General features: G+C 47.2%; 1 protein-coding gene across 2 annotated transcripts in view; it reads right to left on the bottom strand.

Moving 5' to 3' along the window:
- Window positions 1-10407, bottom strand: part of LOC143961825 (phospholipid scramblase 1-like) — a 24447-nt gene extending 14040 nt beyond the window's left edge. Inside the window, exons 1-3 of one of the 2 annotated variants that reach the window (XM_077471158.1) lie at window positions 10104-10407; window positions 8206-8363; window positions 4934-4961 (exon numbers count right to left, since the gene is read on the bottom strand). In XM_077471158.1, the coding sequence (XP_077327284.1) occupies window positions 4934-4961; window positions 8206-8352 (175 nt within the window). In that variant the 5' untranslated portion in view covers window positions 8353-8363; window positions 10104-10407. The remainder of the gene's footprint in view (window positions 1-4933; window positions 4962-8205; window positions 8364-10103) is intronic. The other variant, XM_077471159.1, reaches the window with a different exon arrangement.
- Window positions 10408-11639: the final 1232 nt, after the last annotated feature.

Below are 11639 nucleotides of genomic sequence, written 5' to 3'. Positions count from 1 at the left end.
TTTATATTTAAATTATATTTATATTTAAATTTTTATTTAGAATGTTTTTTTTTTTTGTCAGGTTAGAAAAAAAAGTGTAAAAAATTTAAAGAAAAAAAAAAAAATTAAAAGAAGCCTTACACCTTCATTTACTTTGTTCCAGAATCATACCTTGTGCCTCATTGTAAACAGTACAAACTGTAGAATAAAATGTATCATTTATCATCTGAGTCTATGATAACAATATGTTACTCTTTATTTATGGATTGAATAAAAAATAAAAAAAATTATAATATAATTATTTTAATTATATATTATTATAAAGATAATTTTTGCAAAACAAAACCACAACTTGAAAAAAAAACAAAAAAAAAACAATGTACCGTATATATCTATTACTTTGTTATTTTTTTTTTTTTTTTTTTTTATTACTTTGTTATCTTTAGCAATGACCAAGATATTGATGAGTCAATATGGCCATTGCAGAAATGTAAACATTTAAATTGTATGTAAAGCTGAAAGTTCTGTTTTTTTTTTTTCTCTTATCTCTACCCCTCAGAACATTCCAGCACAGAACACGGGATCTCAGAATGGAGTGCCAATGAGTCCGAAGGTCCCTTCTACAAGTCCCTAGGGTGGATCGTTTTACCCGGGTGGATCGTTTGCTGTAGGATACGGGAAGGACTTGCTTTTATATTAAAATAATGGCTTTTTTTTTCAACCAATTGATTATTATAAGTACTTGTTTAGGACCCACAATTCATTCAGTGCTTTTTTTATATTGTACATTGACATCAGTCCCCGCCCCCGAGGAGCTTACATTTTGTGTAATTGATCCTACCTAGTTGAGTTGTTGGGTGAATCCAAACCCTGGAGGTTAGATGGGACCCTGACATTTTAAATTTTTTTTGGGTATTCATTCAGTGCTTTTTTAATATTGTACATTGACATCAGTCCCCGCCCCCGAGGAGCTTACATTTTGTGTAATTGATCCTACCTAGTTGAGTTGTTGGGTGAATCCAAACCTTGGAGGTTAGATGGGACCCTGACATTTTTCTTTTTTTTTTGGGTGGGGATCCCTTTGACCAGACACTCGTCCAGGATAAGGGTCTGGTATGTATTTTGAGGGGGGAACTCACCCCATTAACATCTATATAAGACCCTCATCTAGGGTAAGAGTTTGGTGTAGATGAAGGGAATCCCCCAATATTATAATCTCCTTACATTAAATGAATGAATCAATGAATATTACAGTTATTTTATTTTAATGTTATATTATTATATACACTTTATTGTCAAAAGTATTGGGACACCTGCCTTTACACACACATGAACTTTAATGCCATCCCGGTCATAGTCCGTAGGGTTCAATATTGAGTCGGCCCACCCTTTGCAGCTATAACAGTTTCAACTCTTCTGGGAAGGCCGTCCACAAGGTTTAGGAGGGTGTCTATGGGGATGTTTGACCATTCTTCCCAGAAGAGCGTTTGTGAGGTCAGGCACTGGTGTCAGACGAGAAGGCCTGGCTCGCAGTCTCCGCTCTAATTCATCCCAAAGGTGTTCTATCGGGTTGAGGTCAGGATTCTGTCCAGGCCAGTCAAGTTCCTCCACCCCAAACTCGTTCATCCATGTCTTTAGGGACCTTGCTTTGTAGACTGCTGCACAGTCATGTTGGAACAAAAAGGAACCATCCCCAAACTGTTCCCACAAAGCTGGGATCATGAAATTGTCCAAAATGTCTTGGTATGCTGACGTCTTAAGCCTTCTCTTCACTGGAACTAAGGGGCCAAGCTCAACCCCTGAAAAACAACCCCTGGCACCATAATCCTCCCCTCCACCAAACGATTAGAACCAGTGCACAAAGAAAAGTCCATAAAGACACGGATGAGTGAGTTTGGGGTGGAGGAACTTGACTGGCCTACATAGAGTCCTGACCTCAAAAACATTGAACACCTTTGGGATGAATTAAAGCGGAGACTGCGAGCCAGGCCTTCTCGTCCAACATCATTGCCTGACCTCACAAATTCTCTTCTGGAAGAATGGTCAAACGTTCCCATAGACACCCTCCTAAACCTTGTGGACGGTCTTCACAGAAGAGTTGAAGCTATTATAGCTGCAAAGGGTGGGCCAAAGCAATATTGAACCCTACAGACACATAAATGTGAGTGATATAATTGCCGCGGCCCACATTGGGTCACAATGTGGAAAAGTCTCTCCCAGTGGGGTTTTTCCGCAGCAAAATTACAATCTTTAAAAAAAAATTGAAATAGTTTTGAAAAAAGTTTTTTCTTGAAAAAATGGAAACAAGATATAAACACATAGACGTTTAAAATATGAGCTCTGGTCAGAGATATGTACCACCATTCAATTCCACAATGATATAACCATACAACAATACATATTATTTAGTAAAATATCTGGTATGCAAATTTCCAACGCGTTTCGACGTGCGTGGTCAAAGTCTTCCTCAGGGGGTTAATTTGCCTATCCCGGTATTATGTAATAATAATTATGTTATTATGAAATATGCAATTGGATAATGTCTAAGCACAGTGAATAGTTTGATTTAATCTGCTTTTACGTTTTCATCCTTTTTTTTTTTGTCTTTCAGATTCCCGTGCTTTCTGGTGGTCCCGCTTCTGTTGTGTGGGGGGTCACTGTCCATGTGCTTTCCCGGCAGGGGGGTGAGGGCTGTTTATTGCCCTTTATATGCTCCGCAGGCAGGTGAAATTCCTCTTTGTGCCCACAAGATGGAGCTTTTCCCCTGCCGACGGCATCTCAGTGTTCTGACGAGAACACGAGACGTTATGACGTCACGCGCACACGCAAGACCTCAGACGCCCGGAAGTGGTCCGGTGTCCTGTCGAGAAATGTCCCCCCATCGGATAGTGTCCGCCCTATGCTGCGCAGTGCAGTACCGAGGACAAAGGAGACGCCGACAGCTGTTCATGAGCTCTACACAGCGTCTGCGCAATTAATACTACATTCTGTCACGCGCTCTCCGATGCTCGTGGGGGTGGATTCCTGAAATGGGCGGATCTTTGCGGGGCGTGTTTAGACAACGGAAGGGTGGGTTTAGCAATGTTGATGGGCGGGTTTGGTGGACCTATTAATAAGAAATGTAATCAGTAAAGTATTGAAATTCCTTGCGTTATGTACGTAACATTGAACGACAACCGCCCTTATCAGCTCTGGTCATCACTGTAAAACTCCTTCAGTCGTGTAATCAGCTCTGCCCATTCTGTAGGCACACCGCCCCTTGCAGAGTTGGACGAGCATCGAGAGCGCGTGACAGAATGTAGTATTAATTGCGCAGGCGCCGTGTAGAGCTCACGAACAGCTGTTCATGTTCAGAGACTTTCGGCATCTCCTTTGTCCTCTGTACTGCTCCTGCGCAGCATAGGGCGGACACTATCCGATGGGGGACATTCCTCGACAGGACACCGGATCACTTCCGGGCGTCTGAGGTCTCGCGCGTGCACGTGACGTCATAACGTCTCGCCGTTGCGGCGGAAGTGACGTCGGTGGCCCGGGGCTTCTGGCCTTCTGGCACGCCGAGGGAGCCATGGGCAGTGCCATGTGGTAGGCGCGTCTGGCGATGGTTTCAATAAAAAAAAAGTTTTCAAAACCAATTTTTAACGATTGTAATTTCACTGCGGAAAAATCCTCCCGGGGGGGGGGGGGGGGGGGAGGCTTTTCCACATTGTGATACTTTTGGTAATATAGTGTATTTGGTGAGTTCAGCTATCTGATCAAGACTGTCCGCGGTGATTGTATCTGCTTATATAGGCCATGCATAGAGGTCTCAGCAAAGGATAGTCCCTAATACAACTGTTGGAGTCATGCCGCGTACACACGATCGGACTTTCCAGCAGACTAGGTCCAACAGGATCAGTCCGTCGGACAATCGCGTGTGGGCTAATCCGATCGTTTTTTGTTATAAAAATCAGACGGACCTAGAAATAGAACATGTTTCAAATCTGTCCGAAGGACTCAATTCCTATCGGGAAAACCCTTCATCTGTGTGCTGGTCCGACAGACCAAATACGACGCAAGGAAAGCTATTGGCTACTGGCTATTGAACTTCCTTTTTATAGTCCCGTCTTACGTCATCACGTTCAAAACTAACAAGTCCGTTTGTGTGTGGCCAAGTCCATTCATTTCAGAAGTCCGTCGGAACTCAGCTGAAACGTCGGTTGGGAAGACCGTCAGAGCTAGTCTGCCGGAAAGACTGCCGGTGTTGTGTCGAATACTGTCCCTCCGTTGGATAGCGTCCGCCCTGTACTGTACTTGCGCAGTTCGGAGGACAAGGAGACGCCAAAGGTCTCCGAAGATGAACGCCGCCTGCGCACTGAGTCCAGGTTCAAGCCTCACTATCCAAGTGGACATAGAGTTAGAATAAAAAATTGCCGAGCGAAGGGTGCCCGAGCCCGAAGCGTGGCAAGCGAAGCGAGCCCGCGAGGGGCCCTCTTACTAAGTGCTACCGTATGTCCACTTGGATGGTGGGGCTTGAACCTGGACTCAGTGCGCAGGCGCCGTTCATCTTCGGAGACTTTCGGAGTCTCCATGTCCTCCGTACTGCACACTACTGGACACTATCCGCTGGGGGGACAGTTTTTGGCAGAACACCCACCGGTTGTGTGTATGCGGTATCAGAATACTTATCCCCATAGTAGCTGCATTGGCTGCTATAGATACACCTCTGGTGAACAGGTTATGTGGGTAAGGCCTCTTTACTGGTCCACCAGGTTGGGTGAGGTCTTTCCTATCTAACCCTATAGGACGCAAGGTTTGTGCACTCAGAGAGGGACTGTATTCATGGATCCTCCAACACCTAAAGCACCAGAGGAGGTCCAACAGATCAGCCATCTGTAAATAATTCTGACCCTGGTCTCATCTCGTACCTGGCAAGGTTGTTCACTCTTCTGTAATTAGTGATTGGTGGGATACTTACATCTCTCGTGTATGGAGAGCTGGTTTATCTGCAAGAACAAGAGAACAGTGACCCGAAGGTTCTTCTCATGAAGGATCGGTCATACAAGGAATGAGCGGTGAGTGATGGGAATGTACAGATGACAATGAATGGAAGAATAATAGCCAAGGAATAAAACTGATACAGAGACAAATAGAAAACCAGATTCCAGGCTTGTCCCCACTCAGTATTTTTGATTCCTCAACCCCCTCCCCCCCCCCCCAACAAAGCTTGAATTTGCTCACTAACTCTCTCTAGTCATCTTCAGTCTTCAAACCTTTCCTGTGCTCACCAATAAAAATGGTGGTGATATCCCAGGCCCTGATAGTTTTCTAGTCCCTTCCGTGGTCTACCAATTGATAAATATTGATCTTCTCTGATAGTGATGAGCTAAGGTACAGGCTGATAGCAGGCCGTGGCGCAGACAGGAGGAAGGAGCTAGACATTGCTGGACAACCATCTCTTGGGAGGAAAGAGCTAGACGTTGCTGGACAACAATCTCTTGGGAGGAAAGAGCTAGACGGTGCTGGACAACAATCTCTTGAGAAGAAAGAGCTAGACGGTGCTGGACAACCATCTCTTGGGAGGAAAGAGCTAGACTGTGCTGGACAACCATCTCTTGGGAGGAAAGAGCTAGACGTTGCTGGACAACAATCTCTTGGGAGGAAAGAGCTAGACTGTGCTGGACAACCATCTCTTGGGAGGAAAGAGCTAGACGTTGCTGGACAACCATCTCTTGAGAAGAAAGAGCTAGACGGTGCTGGACAACCATCTCTTGGGAGGAAAGAGCTAGACGGTGCTGGACAACCATCTCTTGGGAGGAAAGAGCTAGACGGTGCTGGACAACCATCTCTTGGGAGGAAAGAGCTAGACGTTGCTGGACAACCATCTCTTGGGAGGAAAGAGCTAGACGGTGCTGGACAACCATCTATTGGGAGGAAAGAGCTAGACGGTGCAGGACAACCATCTCTTGGGAGGAAAGAGCTAGACGGTGCTGGACAACCATCTCTTGGGAGGAAAGAGCTAGACGTTGCTGGACAACCATCTCTTGGGAGGAAAGAGCTAGACGTTGCTGGACAACCATCTCTTGGGAGGAAAGAGCTAGACGTTGCTGGACAACCATCTCTTGGGAGGAAAGAGCTAGACGGTGCTGGACAACCATCTATTGGGAGGAAAGAGCTAGACGGTGCAGGACAACCATCTCTTGGGAGGAAAGAGCTAGACGGTGCTGGACAACCATCTCTTGGGAGGAAAGAGCTAGACGTTGCTGGACAACCATCTCTTGAGAAGAAAGAGCTAGACGGTGCTGGACAACCATCTCTTGGGAGGAAAGAGCTAGACGGTGCTGGACAACCATCTATTGGGAGGAAAGAGCTAGACAGTGCTGGACAACCATCTCTTGGGAGGAAAGAGCTAGACGTTGCTGGACAACCATCTCTTGGGAGGAAAGAGCTAGACGGTGCTGGACAACCATCTATTGGGAGGAAAGAGCTAGACGGTGCAGGACAACCATCTCTTGGGAGGAAAGAGCTAGACGGTGCTGGACAACCATCTCTTGGGAGGAAAGAGCTAGACGTTGCTGGACAACCATCTCTTGGGAGGAAAGAGCTAGACGTTGCTGGACAACCATCTCTTGGGAGGAAAGAGCTAGACGTTGCTGGACAACCATCTCTTGGGAGGAAAGAGCTAGACGGTGCTGGACAACCATCTATTGGGAGGAAAGAGCTAGACGGTGCAGGACAACCATCTCTTGGGAGGAAAGAGCTAGACGATGCTGGACAACCATCTCTTGGGAGGAAAGAGCTAGACGTTGCTGGACAACCATCTCTTGGGAGGAAAGAGCTAGACAGTGCTGGACAACCATCTCTTGGAAGGAAAGAGCTAGACGTTGCTGGACAACCATCTCTTGGGAGGAAAGAGCTAGACGTTGCTGGACAACCATCTCTTGGGAAGAAAGAGCTAAACGGTGCTGGACAACCATCTCTTGGGAGGAAAGAGCTAGACGGTGCTGGAAAACCATCTCTTGGGAAGAAAGAGCTAAACGGTGCTGGACAACCATCTCTTGGGAGGAAAGAGCTAAACGGTGCTGGACAACCATCTCTTGGGAGGAAAGAGCTAGACGGTGCTGGAAAACCATCTCTTGGGAGGAAAGAGCTAGACGTTGCTGGACAACCATCTCTTGGGAGGAAAGAGCTAGACGTTGCTGGACAACCATCTCTTGGGAGGAAAGAGCTAGACGGTGCTGGAAAACCATACAGCAAATTGCGGGGCTCTATCTGACTTGCTGCAGCTTCTAATGCACTTTGTAAGAAGTGTATAGATGAAACCCCTCACAAAAATGAATGGCGTTGCTCTGTAGTAGGATTGAGTTTGGTAATAGGGCTCCTGTAATTGTCACAGCACCTTCCCTCTCTGGGATCCCTTTAGATGTGCATCCCTGCTGGCCATTGGGTGATGAAGACTTCAGCTGTGCAATCTGTTGATCAGTTGCTAGAGTACTGTTTAAAGTGGTACTAAAGGTTCGATTAAAAAAAAAATAAAAAATAAATAACAAACATGTCATACTTACCTCCACGGTGCAGCTTGTTTTGCAAAGTGTGGCCCTGGAACCCTGTCTTCTGGAGCTCTCTCGGCGCCTCCCCGCATCAGTTAACCCCCCTGGGAAGCGCTTTCCCAAGGGGTCCATAGACACGAATGCCGGACTCGGCCCCGCTCCCCGGCACCCGTGTCATTGGATTTGATTGACAGCAGCGCAAGCTACTGATTGTGCTGCTATCAATCTATCCAATGAAGAGCCGAGAAGACCAGGCCGCAATCCATCGCATTCTCGACGCGGGACTTTCAAGGGCTCGGGTAAGTAAATGGGGGGGAGGGGGGGGGGGCAGTAAGCATCGGATGTTTTTTCACCTTAATGCATAGGATGCATTAAAGTAAAAAAACAGGAACCTTTACAACCCCTTTAATTAAGCAACTGATCTGCTGATCAGCAGATTGCACAGCTAAAGTCCTCATCACCCAGTAGCCAATGGGGATGCACATCTAAAAGGGATGCCAGGGATGTGATGGTGACGTGAAAAGGTGTGATCGCAGACCACATGGTACCATAAGAAGCCTTTGCGTATCAACATCCTCATGGAGAGATGAACTGATACCGCCATGGATAATAGTCGTATAGAGGAATACAGGACACAGAATGAACAAGTAGCATGGGACAGACAGACATGGAAAGGATGATGATGTATCTGTGGTCTCACCTGGAGCAGACCTCGCAGTCCTGGAGGAACTCCTTGAGCATTATCTTTTCCTGAACTGTATGGTGGTGAGTACGTCAGAGGAGATACAACAGGGGCGGAGATGGCATTGTAGCTGGGAGGGTCCTCAGGGTGCTCAGTATTCATCATTGGAGAAACTTCTAGAAGAAAAGCCTGTTATAGTCCGGTGATAATCAATCCCCAGAGTGTAAAAACTGTAATGTTCTCCTCACAAAGACTGAACAAAACTTTACAAATGGACCAACATAGGCTGACCATACTTTCCCACACCACCACTTATCCCAGTTAGGGCTTGTATAGATGGGAGTTCAGAGTAGGAACCCCTCTTAATGGGCATATAAAGTGTGCAGCCCAAGGAACCTAGCACATGGATAGTGGGAATTCCTCATAATGGGCATACCAGGTGTACAGACCCAAGAACTCAGCACAGGGATGGTGGGAATCCCTGATAATGGGCACAGCAGGTGTACAGACCCGGGAACTCAGCACAGGGATGGTGGGAACCCCTCATAATGGGCACAGCGGGTGTACAGACGTGGGAACTCAGCACAGGGATGGTGGGAACCCCTCATAATGGGCAGAGCAGGTGTACAGACCCAAGAACTCAGCACAGGGATGGTGGGAACCCCTCATAATGGGCACAGCAGCTGTATAAACCCAAGAACTTAGCACAGGGATGGTGGGGACCCCTCAAAATGGGCACAGCAGGTGTACAGACCCGGGAACTCAGCACAGGGATGGTGAGAACCCCTCATAATGGGCACAGCAGCTGTATAAACCCAAGAACTCAGCACAGGGATGGTGGGGACCCCTCAAAATGGGCACAGCAGGTGTACAGACCCGGGAACTCAGCACAGGGATGGTGGGAACCCCTTATAATGGTCACAGCACTGTATAGACCAGAGAACTCAGCACGGGCATGGTGGGAACCCCTCATAATGTACACAACAATTGTACAGACCCAAAAAACTCAGCACAGGGATGGAGGGGAATCCCTCATGATACATGGGAACTCAGCACAAAGATGGTGGGAACCCCTCATGATACTTGGGAATTCAGCACAGGGATGGTGGGAACCCCTCATAATGGACACGGCAGGTGCACAGACCCAGGAACTCAGCACAGCGAAGGTGGGAACCCCTTATGATACTTGGGAACTCAGCACTGGGATGGTGGGAACCCCTCATAATGGACACAGCAGGTGTACAGACCAAACAACTCAGCACAGGGATGGTGGGAACCCATCATGATACTTGGGAACTCAGCACAGGGATGGTGGGGACCCCTCAAAATGGGCACAGCAGGTGTACAGACCCGGGAACTCAGCACAGGGATGGTGGGAACCCCTTATAATGGGCACAGCACTGTATAGACCAGAGAACTCAGCACAGGTATGGTGGGAACCCCTCATAATGGACACAACAATTGTACAGACCCAAAAAACTCAGCACAGGGATGGAGGGGAATCCCTCATGATACATGGGAACTCAGCACAAAGATGGTGGGAACCCCTCATGATACTTGGGAATTCAGCACAGGGATGGTGGGAACCCCTCATAATGGACACAGCAGGTGTACAGACCCAACAACTCAGCACAGGGATGGTGGGAACCCCTCATGATACTTGGGAACTCAGCACAGGAATGGTGGGAACCCCTCATAATGGGTACAGCGGGTGTACAGACCCAGGAACTCAGCACAGGGATCCCATCAGCAGAACCCCCGAGAGACAGAAGAGACAGTTATGGAGTTTATCTCTCCATCAGCCATTGAACACTGAAATGTTAGTTCTGGATGGACTTCAAATAGTCCTATTATTATTATTATTTATGTTATACACAGATAGATGTAATAGGAGAATAGGAATGATCAGGACTTACCCAGCAGACGGTGTATGGAGCAGGCTGTGTGAGCTGACACTGGTCAGGGTGGAGAAGGACGGAGATGACACAAGGAGGATGGAAATGACAGAGGGAGATGACACAAGGAGGATGGTTACACAATGACCATGATAGAGGACGGGAGGGAGGAAATGTCACCATACATGTGAGAGGAGAAGTTTATATTACGGAGCAGATGGTGATCGAGAATTGTATAAATTATCCAGCGTCCAAAAAGAAAAGTCCAAAACTATTTTCTTGTGCAATACTTTTCTTCCTCCTTGGAGAAAACACTGCGAGGGTTTCTCATAAAGAGAAAGAGAAGGAAGCCAGAGAAAGTTCAGAATCATATACAGGAAGTCAAGAAGAAGCTGAAACCCAATAAAAGGAACTCCGGGAGTATTTTGGTTTAACTAAAACAATTACAAGAAGATCTGGTGAAGAAGGATTTAGAGGTCAACAAAAACAAAAAGTTCCAGAGAGATACTGTACATTCGATTATAAAATGGAAAAGATACGAAAGCAGGCAGTGCTGGGACATGGTCATCTAGAGACCAGGCCAAACCTACCAAACTGAGTCCCCCTCCCCCCAAGATGTATAAGCATTATGTGTCACTAAAAATCCCCCCTAAAAATTGAGCAGTGATCAACAATTCCCCCTCCTTCCAGTACAAATCTGCCCCCCCCCCCCTTGCTGAAATCCCCCCTACCAGAACAATTATTTGTTTGTTGTCACAATTGTGACCTGACCCAATGCTCCAGGGGGGCCCATGCGCCCCCCTGTACACCTAAATAGAGAGAGGAGGTAGCATGTAGAGGAACTGATCCCCCCCCCCATCCTTCTCCTGCTGCCGCTGAATGCCAATGGGAGGGAGAAGAGGATAAACTGGCATTCAGACACCAGGCCGAGACAGAAGTATAGTTAAATCACACTTGTTTAATAATAAAGTAAAAATAATAAACATAGTCAAAACATAGCCAAAGTTCAGTAACCGGAACGGAAAGTCAGCCAAGCCCGAAGTGAGGGATCAATGTAGAGGAACAGCAAGCAGGATCTGGAGCCAGAAGTGATGTCAGCAAAGCAAGTCTTTGAACGGGATCGCAGGAGATTGTTTCTGTGATGTTGACCAAGGCGAAGGCAGAGATCCTCTGGGCTGAATGGCTTAAGTAGGCAGGACTGACGAGCAGGATATCATCAACAGCTGAGTAACTGTGGAGAGAGATGGGAGCTGGCAATTAGCCGACAGCTGAGTGGCCAGCTCTGAGAAGGAAGGGCTGAACCCAGCCCTGTCAAGGAGGAAGATGGGTGAATTGGTTCTTCTACATGTCAATGTCAGCTCCTATCCAGTTTCCTTCTCCTGCCCCCAGGCCCCCTCTGAGCCTCTGTACTCCCGCCCCGTGCTTTCTCTGGGCTCCTTTGCTCTCTCCTGCCCTTGTACTCTCATTGGGCCCCTGTGCTCTGTCCCAGCTCCCCCTCGCCCCTCTGCTTTCAGGATGGAGAGCGGGGAAGGGGCTTGTAAATGTGTCATTTATTGG

The sequence above is a fragment of the Lithobates pipiens genome, unplaced genomic scaffold, assembly GCF_037356315.1.
Source record: "Lithobates pipiens isolate NorthernLeopardFrog02 unplaced genomic scaffold, aLitPip1_a1.2 Scaffold_8, whole genome shotgun sequence".
Classification (NCBI taxonomy): domain Eukaryota; kingdom Metazoa; phylum Chordata; class Amphibia; order Anura; family Ranidae; genus Lithobates; species Lithobates pipiens.
This window is presented reverse-complemented; position numbering and strand designations above follow the sequence as displayed.